Source organism: Schistocerca americana, chromosome 9, assembly GCF_021461395.2.
Source record: "Schistocerca americana isolate TAMUIC-IGC-003095 chromosome 9, iqSchAmer2.1, whole genome shotgun sequence".
In the NCBI taxonomy this organism is placed as follows: Eukaryota; Metazoa; Arthropoda; class Insecta; order Orthoptera; family Acrididae; genus Schistocerca; species Schistocerca americana.
The window spans coordinates 109,397,228-109,411,014 of NC_060127.1; the positions used below are offsets into that span (position 1 = coordinate 109,397,228).

Below are 13,787 nucleotides of genomic sequence, written 5' to 3' on the forward strand. Positions count from 1 at the left end.
TACCAGCCAAATATTACGATGGGAATTGAGACTTGGAAGGCACTATGTAAAAGCTGCTAAACCATCCATCGGTAGCAAAATCTGGTCAGAGGTTGCAATACATTGCTCATCATCACAAAAGGACTGAAGTATTTATTTCTGTGAAGTTCACTATATTCTATTTTTCATAGTGATGGACCTATTGTAAAAGTCATGATTTGTTGCCCTATTGTACAAGTTAAGCATTTAAAAGCAACGAGCTTTATCACAGTTTTACTATTTCAGTAGATGTTTAGTGAGTCCTTTTCACATACTGTGATATTTAATCAGCAACATTTTCAGATCATAAGCAGGTTACACGTAGCCATGTATACAGTGCTTAATATTCTTATTGCCATATTAAACAAAACATCAGACTGTGTAAAAAGTACCAGCTATTTTATTAAAATCAAAAGCATAATAAAAGCAGATGTAGAAGAAGACAACAAAAGGTATTGTGCACATTTTCATTACTAAAAGACAGATTATTACTGTGGTGTTCAGAACATATGATTTTTATTGATTCATTATGTGTGACAAAGTAAATTTATGTTTCAACAAAAGTGCAGTAAATTGTTCTTGTTACATTGCATTGAAGTACTATCAGTTCAAGAAGTTCTTCACATTAAAAATTACATGATAACCTCAGTGTAAAAACTCATTTTCAGACAGTGGTCAATCCTGTGTAAAGACGTTTCTTACAAAAATTACAAATAACACCATCACAGTAGCTACTCAAAATTAATGCTTGGAGCATTTAGTGAAATAAACACTGAGGTCTTACTGCATTTGAGTGTCTGCCCACTATAATTACAAGTCCAATCATCACCCCCAGTCATTTATAGACAAAAACTGATCCGTATATGGAGAGAACTGGGTCGGGCATCGCAATCTGAAGGTGTCAGGTCCATGGTCAGTCCTACAAAACTTATCATTCCTTTCACTCCTGGTGTAAAAAATGCTGAGTGCCATTACAGGTCAGAGTCCACTTTAAATAGTAAGCATCGTTTAGCCAATGGCTGGGTGCTCGCACAAACCAGGCAACAGCTTCCTTCTCCTCAATCTCCAGTAGGATCACACCTACTAAAGCTTCGTGATGCTCAAACCAACCTTTGGGTTGATGAAACTTTTAATTTTACCTCATGGAGGTAAGTACTCCTTGTAGTGTAATAGCTTTCTCAAACAAAACTTGGAATCGATCTAACTAAGAACTACTTATGTACCGACAATAAGTGTACAATTTTGAAGACTAATATTCCTTCTTTCTTTTCACCTAAAAATTATGTAGTACTGATATTTAAACATGATCATAGGTAGTCTTCTGCATTTATGACATCATACCAACAAGACGGCTTACAAATATCTGCAACAGTGTTAAACATCATGCTTTACAACAAAAAATGCTTTTGCAGTAATCATAAAAGGGAAGTGAGATTAGATCTTAATTTCCCATTAACAACAGGATTATTAATAGACAGAGCAGAAGATTGGATTAGAAAGGAACAACAAAGGACATTTGCAATGTCTTTTCGGAAGGTACCATTCTGGCATTTACCCAACACAGTATAGGGAAATCACAGATAATGTAAATCTGGATAGCTCAACAATGGCAGCAAAAGAGAAAAGAATTATGGTGTTACATGGGCAAAAAAAGTCAAGAGCTAGATTTGTTACCAGTAGGTTCGAACAACATGCAAGTATTCTGGAGACGATTTGGGAACTCAGATGGGAATCACTGGAGGGAAGACAAATTTAGAGAACTGCTGTTTGAGGTCGACTGCAGAATGATGGGAGACTTACAGAGAGTTTTTCCTTCACTACATTTGCAAGTGAAACAGGAAAGGAAATGACTAGTGGTCATACAGGATACCTCCACCACACACACCATATGGTGGCTTACGGAGTATGTATGTAGATGTAACACAAGCTTGGATTGAGGAAGGGCACTAGCCGGTACTTTCCAAAGACACCATCCTGGTGATTGTCATGCTATTTACGGAAACTATGGAAATCTTAGAACCTAGACAGCCATACAGAGATCAAAGAGAGGGAAAATGGGATGAATATATACAGTATCACAGCCTTCTTCACTACTTAGCGGTAGTAAAGAGACAAGATGTCTGAGCATTAGTAACAGAGAGAGTCCCACTGTACAACTGTAATAATTATAATTTCTTTCGTGTTTAAGTATCCTTATTGTTACATGTAGCTGCACTAAGTAATTTCTTGTTTACATCAGAGTAAGATATCAATATTTTGAGCAAACTAAAAATTTTACCTATTGCTTTTCACTTACAAAATTATCACAGTTCATTGTACTAGGTTTCAGTTTCATGTATCTTGAAGTGACATAACAGCAAAAGAATTAACAACTAATATTTCAACATCTTTACATAAAAGACTTAGAAAAATAAATCTTTATTTAAAATTTCTGTGCTTCAAGCATAAACAAAAGGAATCATCATCAGGGCACTGTGACATCAGGCATTAGACCATATCCGGATCTGAAAAATAAAACAGAACTATCAGTAGAAAAAAAAGGCAGATTCAGTAACTGCAATTTAATTAGCCAACCCAACAGGCATGCATGAACATCAAATTATAAAAAGTACATCTTTTGTATTGTTTCTCACTTCTAGCTTTGAATATAAATTAAATTAATTTGCTCTAAGTTAATAAGTTTCAATAATTATCACATACACTATGCACATTTTGCGATATTTCATATTGTTACATCAACTGTCGCACACCAGATAAATTTCAAAAAACGAAAAAAAATATTTTTTAACTTAATCTTTTTATGAGTTCTTTATAGTCTGATCCTAAATTGACATCAGATTATCCATGTTAGCCAATATTAAGTGAGTTTTTGTAACAGGCTTTTTGTACCTTACTTATATGTATGCCCATGTTTTAATGATTTGTATTTTCCGAACTTGACAGACTAATCTCTGTTGAACCTTAGTTTAGTGCAACAAAATATTTCAGTTGTGCACCTGAATACTGATTTCATACTGTGAGGGGGGGGGGGGGGCGGGGGGGGGGGGGGGGGGGGGGTACTAAATTTCAAAGCAATCATTCCAGGGCTGTGACTGTTCGTTAAAAAGACGTTCCTGAGATTTTTAGGTATTCCTGGCTGAAATTCTAACTTTCTCTGAACCAACTTTTGTTGTAGACTTCTGTGAGAGCAAGTTTTACTACTTTTCATGGGCGCACACAAAATTTGAGATGTCATTCCATTTACTCATTATTTATTCCAAGTTCAGCTAAGATTTACAGTTTCGTTGGAAACTGTATTCTATAGTTCCCAGTGGTACTTATTTTTAATTTGACATTTGATTTTGGTGAAATTCAAACCATTTTTTGATGGAGGTGTGTATCACCATTGCAGTGATTAAACATTCTGAAAGGTTGTATTTCAAACAGTCACAGAACAGTGTTAAGATGGAAAAAAATACTCTTCAAGTTGAGCTGAAGCTAGCCCAGGCCCTAATCTAAAGAATCAGTCTGCTGTTCCTACTACCAAATTAAAAGAATAACTTGAGAGGTATTCAACTTTATTCTCTAAGTTGGTTCTTTACCTTCATGGAAAATGCTCTGTAATTATTTCAACATCATAGAGTTAGGCAAGTCTCAAGCAATCCAAGATTAAAAAAAACTATTTTGTATATGTTAAAATGAATTCAAATGTAAACATTGTTGAACATAACATTTTATAAATTGCAAAGTGACCTATTCAGAACAATAAGAAATATGATGTCCTCAAACTAGATTGTTTTAGGGGTTGTGTTTGATTATTAAATGTATTATTATTATTATTATTATTATTATTGTTGTTGTTGTTTGTGTTACAACAAACTTGGCCTCTGCCTTGCAATGTAAACATTAATGTGCATGTTGCAAGACATAACATGACAACGTTTGCGTTGCACAGCAGAGGGTACTTTTCAATAACATATTATACTTAAACAGAACATTTCAGAATAATTAGTCATTGCAGTTGGGGAATACAAAATGAGCTGAATTTGGCTGAAATCAACAGTCTAATTATAGATAGTAAATATGGCTGCAGTTCCTGAATCCATGACAGATGACCAACACTGTCAACATAAAATATTTATAGTTTTATCAACATTTCAGTAAGTTATAAGCTCTTGTCACCCCCTGGAAACACCTATATTACCACTGTCCATCACCAGTCCATGTCATGCCGTGTTACTCTACATCTACACTGGTGATAACATTGAACATATGAGAAATCTTTACAAGAATAGCTTCAAGATATTGTCATTGGGATGTAACATCAGTAGCCCTTGATAGAAATTTGAACTGAACACTAATCACACTATGCTTATTGTTGACTTTTAAGCACAACAGCAAATTAGAAAAAAGAAAAATGAAGACCAGATATTCAATGCTGATCTGCAAAACATTAATACTTGTGCACAGTTCCCCTACTTTTTAAAATTGGAAACCCACCTTTGCTTTTATGTTAATGACAAATTCTCACATGCATGTTACAATCTGTAACACTCACAATGAGACAATGGAAAATGGGTCTGGACCTCGACAATCCATCAACAGTAATGGAGATTCCAGAGGCTGGGCAGTGCCAGTCGTAACCATGGAAGATTGACAAAGAGATAACAATTCAAAGCACCTCTTTACCTGTCCTTATGTGGCTCCAGAAGTGATTGTTTCTGAAGGAGACACTCAGATTTGTAACAAAATGATCCTGAACATATTCTAATGTCAACATGTAGTCCAACATGTCCTATAGTATGTCAGAACACCAACCAAGTCTTTCCCCTGATTTTTCCAGTTATCTCACTCATTTTCAGCACTTTAGTGGTATCTAGTGCTACATTCTCATGTGGAAAATGGGTCTGGACCTCAAAAATCCACCAACAGACTGCTTACTGTTTGGAACTGTTTGTGCACTTACCTTTACACCGTGATGAGTGGACGTGTCTTGGACAGGCAAACTGCTGAATGGAATGCATTGTGTACCTTGCAGTTTGTTAGAATACATATTTTTTTGTGTTAACTACCTTGTTTTCTGCTTCACCACTGGAGTGGAAATGGGGGGAGGGGAAGGGGAAGCAGGCAGCGAATTCACTCACACCACACATTCATCACTTATGTAGATGAACATGTGCAGTAACATTGAGGAGTTAGCTAATAGTAATATTTTGTTTAATGAAAAAAAATCATGAAATGTCTTAAGTGAGGAATGATTATCTCTAGTTTCAAAACAGTTCACCAAGATGCATTAGCGAAGCAGCCTTCTGACATTTTGAAAAACAGAATGATCTACTAACTGAAAGTAGATTAGACATTTATTGCAATTACCTGAAAGCAATCGTTAAGTATATTTGTGTGGACTACATTTAATTTTAAATTTAAATGATAGTGTATAAACCTGTACATTGAGAAGGCAGATCATGGTATAAAAAAAGCAATATATGGGAAATCGGATGGCTGACTATTAGAAGAATACAGGAAATGTAACATGGGAGTGAGAGTGGCATAAAAATAGGAGAGAAGACAATAGTCTGAACAGAAAAATGGGCTGAAACAAGGGATTGCACTACCCCTTCTACTTTTCATAATCATCATGGATGAGATAATAAAAGGAGTGTTAGTGTGTATAAGAGATGAAAATATGAAAGCAAAGGTGTACACAGATTATTTAATGGTGTGGGGAAATGGGAAGTACTGGGACAGTATGGATTGAAATTTAATGCAAAGAAGTGTGGAGTGATGGTGAAATGGGAGTAATAACAGATGTAAGTATCAGACGGCAAGTACTGAAAAATCTGGAAATTTTCAAGTACCAACAGAGGACAGTAGGAGGAATGACAAGGAAATCAGTGAAAGAAGACAAGCCCATGGTTTCCTCCAGAGTATAAGAAGCCTCTTCTGGAACAAGCATGTACCACCAAAAAGCAAACAAGTGTTGTACCAAGCATACTACGCTCCAATACATATGCATCAGAAACGTGGGTAACGAAGAGAAGGCAGCCTGTGCTTGTGAGATTAAATGTCAAAGAAGCAGAATAGGACTTATTGGAACAGATAAAGTAAGGAGGAGGCAGTGAAAGAAAGTGTGAAATAAAAGCCTGTGCAAGCAACAACAGATGCTGTGGGCATGTTAAAAGAATGGAAGTTGGCAGGATATAGAGAGAGGCCCATGAAGTGACAATAGGAGGCAAGAGACTGACAGACTGATCTGTTAGAGTGAAGGAAAGTGAGAATAAGAGGAGATGACTTAAACAGAGTGGAGGGGGGACACCTACTGTTCCAAACAGACCCAGCCGGGGTCACCTTATTCTTCCCCATATGAGGTGAACCTACAAACCTTAACAAAATTAATGATATACAATCAGAAAGAATTAAGCTCAATTGAAAAGTTGAGAACACTAAAAAAATATCAATATTTAGAGGTTTTCCAGACTAGTTGCTAGCCTGCACGTAACAAATAGCTTGATGGAGGACATTAAGAAATATTTTACCTTCAGCCAATTGAAGCTGCTTTCGCATCCACTGCTGGAAGATCATCCACAACTTTGATGGGTGATGGCGGCTTTTCCACCGGTTGCTTTTCTGCCGGCTCCCGATTGCCATCCTTCATGAGGAGTGCAAAACCCGCACTGGTGCCACCGAGACGCGAGTGCATCATGCGCAGGTTGTTGTGGTTGCCGGCGTCGTGCGCCTGCTCCTGCATCTTTGTGTGAAGCACACTGTGGCGTGCGCTCGCCTCATCCAGAGCGCTTCGGCGCAGTGTCATCGAGTGCCTGCACAGGGGAGAGCAACCGACAGTGAATGCTGACACGTAAAACCACAAAGAGTCGAGTGTAAGCAAACACTAGCATAAGGATCGATGTTAAGTAGAATACTGTTTAAAGCTGACGAAATAAGTAACAACATATATTTATATAATTTGCCATCACTATGAAATTAAATATACTCCTGTTTAGTACCGCCACTGTTTTTCCTTTACAGTGAGGATCCAATGTACTTCATCTAAAAGTAAGTTGCTTACAAGAAAGTAAATTTTTATGTATGGAGTGTTGCTGGTATCTTGTAATATAGAGCTACAATAATTGTAGATTCTAACTCTTTAAGGGAAGTAATAAGAAAGTGAATCTGTAATATGTAGACTGAAAGTATTTAGGCATATAATTAAATTCACCAAATGTTGTTAGTAATAAAAGGCACTACCAGTGAAAATTGTTATACTTAGCAACAGCAAAAAGTCATCATACACTCTCTGATTACAATAACTGCTGCATCATAACATTTTTCACATATTTACTGGTTCTGGGTCACGGTCTGCTTTATGGTGACAGACATGTGTAAGGTAGTTCTGGACACATCAATGGATAGAGCAGTGAATTGCTGGTAGAGGACACCTGCTTATGTTACTTTAAACGTTATACAAATACTGGTTCTCTTCCGCTGGGTCTATTAAAATTCACATTTGCTACTGTGTCCACATACTAGCCATGTTTTCTGTTAGCAGTACGTCTTGTACCAAACTGCAGATGAATCATCCAAAGAGGTGGACAGCAGTCTTGCAATTCACTGGTCCATTGTTTCCTCTTATTTATGCATTAAATCAATGCTGCAGCATATTGCAGAAAACATGAGGGTGAATTAAAAAAGATATTTGCTCAGAATAGAACATGAACAGTGACTCTTCAATTAAGAGACAGTGCGTGCAACCACTAAACTGCCACTGACAGATGTTATTCAAGTCTATTTTTTAAATCTTACAATGTCCTAAAGGCTTCAACTACCAATATGCTTTTATCTGTAATTTAACAGTAACAGATCATACCAAAAATGATGCACTTTTGATAAGTCTTCAATGAAATGGTGTTCTGAAGAGGCTTACTTCCATGGTACAAAAGTTGTAATTCAAAAAGCTATTAACCATCAACAGGTTCTCTGCACAAATTGTACTAAAAATAACACATTTTCGAGACAGCTAAAGTTTGCCAATGACTTGAAACAGCACATATTCATAGCACACCTGTTAAAATATAAAAACAGATATTGGTTTCAACTAGAAATAATTGATCCAAAATGTCATCTCCCAAGTCCCACTTGTGATGTAATAAGCAACACTGCAGCTCACTGGCGACACACTCAATGCAGCAAAAATCTGATGTACCTTATTCTACCAGTTACATTTACAATTGCTCCACAATGTGAACTGTGATGTTGCAAAACTAATCCAGTTGCATGCCCACATTTGCTTTCACATCCCGTGTGAGGCTGGCTTTATGTTCAGGTGTCAATGTACTTACTATCTGATGGCATTCACAGTTACAATATGAGAGTAGGAAAGTTGCTACTCACCATACAGCAGAGGTGCTGAGCCACGATAGGCACAATAAATAGATTCACACAATCATAGCTTTCGGCCATGAAGGCCTTTGTCAGCAGTAGAAGTGTGGGAGATAACACACAAAAATACGGAAAATGGCACAGGGAGCGTGATCAGTTTGAAGGTATAGGGTTAATTATATCGGCGGGAGTAATGTGGGACATAAGATGCTGCACCAGCAGGCTTAATTATATCAGCAGGAGTAATGTGGGACATAAGATGCTGCACCAGCAATCAGCATGTTCTTAACGCCATCTGTTGCGCACGGCCGAGTCCGTCGATACAGTGTGGCTCATAAGTAGTGCATGCAGTGCGATTCGTAAGGCAACAAGAGAAACACAGGAAAGAAAAGAAAGAAGGATGGACATTGAGTATTTTGATGCAAAAGAAAGTAGTTACAAAGGTAAACAGCACAGAGTTAGGATCAAAGAAAAGCCGTCAGGCAAAAATCAAACAATGAAAAATCCAGGATGGAATGTAACAATACGAGAGAAGGAAAGTTGCTACTCACCATATAGTGGAGATACTGAGCCGCGATAGGCACAATAAAGAGATTCACACAATCATAGCTTTCGGCCATTAAGGCCTTCGTCAGCGGTAGACGAAAGACTACTTACAGAGGCCTTTATGGCCGAAAGCTTTGATTGTGTGATCTCTATTTTGCCCATCGCAGCTCAGCACCTCTGCTATATGGTGAGTAGCAACTTTCCTTCTCTTGTATTGTTACATTCCATCCTGGTATTCACAGTTAATAATATGAGTGAATTGAAAGTGAATTGTGAAATTCACAGTCCAAATGATTTCCATATAAACTGTGGATCACTGGCTAGGGTTCAGGAACGAATTTTATATTCCGGTGAAAAAGCCTATAAAAGGATGCCACCAATGATCACAAGACATAAAATTCGAAATCCCCAAGTATTCTGCCTGATGGCAGCCAGCAGCTGCAAAAATTGTATTTCAGTGATCATTTTATTTCAGTAAATATACAAGGTAACTAGGTACAAGATAGCCTTTAAGGTAAAGCAATCCTCAATCAGAAGATCCTTTAAAAATGTTTTCCTACATGTGGTCCTGTTGTACACAGTATGCCATTGCCTTCCTCTGACTTTTGAACTGACTTACCGAGGTAGCTATAGGAGAACACACAGTTTAACACCGATTCCTAACTATGCCACTGTTTCTGTATTGCAATGTAAATTATACATTATGTTGTAACATAAGAAATTTATGAGGATCACAAACAAGGAATGACTTCTAGAATTACATAACCAGCTACAAATGATGGCACTTTAGTGTACGACTATTTTTTGAGCTTTAACTGTATTCTTAAGTAATGATAAGTTTCATGAAAACTGATAAACCATTGAGAAGTTTGCTACTTGCATTACATTGGGAAACGCCAAGTGACACACACACACACACACACACACACACACACACACACACACACACACACACACACACACACACACACACACACTTTCATTTTGTTTTCCAGGGGATATGAAGGAGTTTCACAGTTTCTGCATCCCAGCTGAGTGCAAGATTACACATGTGGTAAAGACTAAATTGCCCATGCATGTTGAAACTTGTCAATGTACAGACACAGCTCCAATTTGGGGGTTTATAGGGGGGAGGGGGAAGCACCCCCTCAAACACACACATTAATACATAAAAAACACACAGTTACTTAGGTACAGGAGCACGCTACTGTCTCTCCCTCTCTCTCATCCCCTCCCTCCCTCGCGACAATGTAAATATCAGTGATCAGTGTTAGGAAATGCTTATTTCAGGAGCACGGAACTGGCTCAATAACCTGATAGCTACAGCTTGCAGAGCAACACCGACAGCAGTTACAGCAAACAGGAAGGCAACCAGCCACGAGTTGGGCAGCCGGCCCAGCTTGCCGATGCCGTAATATGGCTTGCTGCGGTTCTCATCGTCCCGGCTGCGATCACGGTTCCTGAAGAATGATGGGTCCTTCCATGGGCTGCAACACAAAATAAAGGACGTAAAGCCTAGTTACACAGAGGCATTACATTGAGAAACGGAGTTTGGAAAGTGTGCCGCTCACCACTGCACACGTGCGACCCATAGCGGGGAAACTTGTTGGTGAAACTATTTGTTTTTGAGGTACCCACACTTTCATGAGACAGAACTATGTTGCAGTTACACTATGCGAGTTGCTTGTCAGATGTTAATGATAATCTTTACAAGAATGATGTGCCCTGCAGAACGGCACTCGGGATGAGTCGTCATAATACAAGAATAGAAGGGTTGACAATGTCAGAATTACTTTTGAAGACAACGGCGTAAGAAATAACACATCTAAAATTAATGACAATCCATATCTGCATTTGGAAACTCCTGCTGATGCTCTCAGGATAATATGAAGCCATCCTGAGGAGATCAACTTTACTGAAAGCAGAGATCTGTAAATACAGAAGCCATCCAACAAACACAATTTGGAGCTAACAGTGGAAACAGAAAATTTAATATGCACGACTAGAAAAGTGTGTCAAAGTAACTTATAATTTACCTTATAAGTGGTATGACAAACATCTCTAACAACCACAGCAATTGAGGAATTTGGAACACGGCACAGATACTACATGGACACGGAACAAAAGTCTCTGTTTGCAAAAATACAGACAAGCCTCACCTCCACCACTACAAATGTAACTGTCAAAATTTTCATCTCAGAGATTAAAACGGTGCTTCAATAGTCATAAAATGTTGAAAATGAAGTGTACACTGGGGCCACAATATAGGCAGTCATCTACAGAAATAGTTTCGCAATTAATGGTTTTGAGAGAGAAGTAAACTAGGCTTATGCCTCTACACTCGTACCATGAGAATTATGTAATACAGAACACTAAAACTCTGAGGGGCAGCTCAGATGCCATAAGCTGACCCAACTACCCTTCCACTAAGAGATATTTCAATAAATGAAACAATGTGCGAAAAAGTATCTTCTTGTCTTATTTTCTGATATTAGACAGCACTACATCACGAAGATTTGGCAAAAAGAAACCATACCTAAAATCAAAACTGGAGGGACACATTCAATAACAACAAACTGATTGGGGTTTCCAGATGACATGGAAGAAGTTTGTGTGCATATTACCAGTCTCCAAAAAATTGCCTTAAAATAAGATTACAAATATTATCTGAGAAAACTGTATATAATTAACTCCTCAGAAACAGAAAAAAATAACATAGTTCTACAATTTACGAGGGGTGTTCAGTAAGTAATGCAACAAATTTTTTTTCTCGGCCCATTTCAGTTGAAAAAAATGCAGAATTTGTTGTGCGACATCATAGAATATGCCAACTTCAGCCCTATAGTTACAAGAAATTCTGATAGGTGGCAGCGTATACATATATTTAAAAAAGGCATCTGTAATGCAGGTGTGTCCCAAGCAGAGAGCTTTCACTCGATTTCTTTTGGTGGAGAACCGCAGCATTGCAGATATTCATAGGAGCTCGCAGAAGGTCTGTGGAGACCTGGCACTGAACACACACACACACACACACACACACACACACACACACACACAGCGACTCGGGTGGGACGTCATTCATCACAATGTCAGGCAAACCTGTGCACCCTCCCACGGAGTGGTGTCAAACCACCTCTCCTCCGAAGAAAAAGTTCAAAGCTGCACCCTCAGATGAAAAGTCACGGCTACAGTCTTCTGGGACTCTGAAGGGATTATTCAGTTTGACATCCTCCCTCATGATAATACAATCGACTTGGAACTGTACTGGGTTACCCTCAGGAAACTGAAACAAACACTTCATCGTGTTCATCTGCCACAAAAATGCTAACGAACTTCTCCTTCCCCACGCCAACACAAGTGTGTGCAGCTGAGACGAACCCACGAAACTTCATTGGACTGTCCTTCCTCATCCACACTATGGCCTGGATCTCGCACCTACTGACTTCCGTCTGTTTGGCCTAACATGGGAAGAAGCACGTGGATAATGGGGAGGTTATCGATGCAGTGAGACATTGGCTCAGATGTCACCTATAGAGTGGTACCATGCGGGCATAGGAGCCCTCCCAGTTAGGTAGCAGAAAGTTCTCGCAGTGAATGGAGATTATGTTGAAAAATAGTTTTATAGCCAAAAGAGGGGGCATAATAAGGCATACTAGAACCCTGAATAAAAACAACCTGCTTTCTGGAAACAAATGTGTTGCATTACTTATTGAATGCCCTTCGTATATCTTGGAAAAGTCGTCAAGCATAGTTTAAGTGAGAAAGAAAGGTGGAAAAAGAGAACCAATATAATGAATATAGCTCAATTTCTGTCCTGGTCAACAACAAGGAATGCTTGTCAACAGACAGTATAACCCTAACACTACCAAACTGTAACTCTCCTGGAAGCCATTTGTGCTAGCGAAACCCTGATCCAAACAAAATATGAAAGAACAGGTCATCCTCAAAACTAAAACAATACGCATCACAATTTGCATACATAAAAAACACCAGGTCAAATGAGTCTGGACAATCCTCCACAACTGACCAATGACACAATCACCAGCTCCAAGAAGAAGAAGAAGAAGAAGAAGAAGAAGAAGAAGAGAATTTCCCACTTCTTTCACATGTTGTGACTGTTAGGAAACAGGACTTTACAATAACTTGTGATGAGAAATCTTAGGACAGTGGATCTGAGAAATTCAGATAGCAGTTGGACTTCAAATACCACATGCAGAGAACATAGAGAAATTATTATTCTTTTTCTTAATAACCACAACTTTTCAACAGAAATGATAAATAGAAGGGGTTAAGAGATTTCAGGTGAACTGACAAAACTACAATTGGAAAGAACAAAATGGTGTTGGGCAGATCGCAAGAACCGAAGTGTACTAACACTGTTCACGTTTACGTTTACGTCGCACTTCACTTGGCGTAGACCGGGAATGTGCCCTAGGCATGCTCGATGTTAACTGACTGGGCACGGCCCGTGCTGCCTGAGTTGTTGTTCTTGTTACGCCGGCAGAGGTCGCATCTGAATTCTCGCGTGCCCTCTGGTGGACGGGACTCTACTTGTGGCAACTACCGTCCGTGACGCGCCGTGCTGATGTGCGGCTCCCGCGGTCTTTCTCGTGACTACTGCACTCCTCCTCCTTCGGAGTGTGAAGCCACTGTGATCCACTGCGTCGGAAGATGGAGCGTCAGGCAGGAGCGATGACCTCCACATCCATGGGAAGGCCGGAGTCGAGGGGATCCGCCAATCCTCGAGCCGGAACCTTCGAATATGGCTGGAAGTGACCCACACGAAGAGGCCGCCGTCGTCCCACCACCGGAGCCCAGGACAGAACAGGCGACAAGCTGCCGAACTCTGGATCCTGTGCCACCTTGGG

General features: G+C 39.1%; 1 protein-coding gene across 2 annotated transcripts in view; it reads right to left on the reverse strand.

Annotated features, from left to right (window-relative positions):
* Positions 1 to 506: 506 nt before the first annotated feature.
* The window catches only part of LOC124550956 (dnaJ-like protein 60), a 29,572-nt gene continuing 16,291 nt past the window's right edge, over positions 507 to 13,787 (reverse strand). Inside the window, exons 4-6 of one of the 2 annotated variants that reach the window (XM_047125772.1) lie at positions 10,233 to 10,406; positions 6,534 to 6,815; positions 507 to 2,533 (exon numbers count right to left, since the gene is read on the reverse strand). In XM_047125772.1, the coding sequence (XP_046981728.1) occupies positions 6,536 to 6,815; positions 10,233 to 10,406 (454 nt within the window). In that variant the 3' untranslated portion in view covers positions 507 to 2,533; positions 6,534 to 6,535. The remainder of the gene's footprint in view (positions 2,534 to 6,533; positions 6,816 to 10,232; positions 10,407 to 13,787) is intronic. The other variant, XM_047125771.1, reaches the window with a different exon arrangement.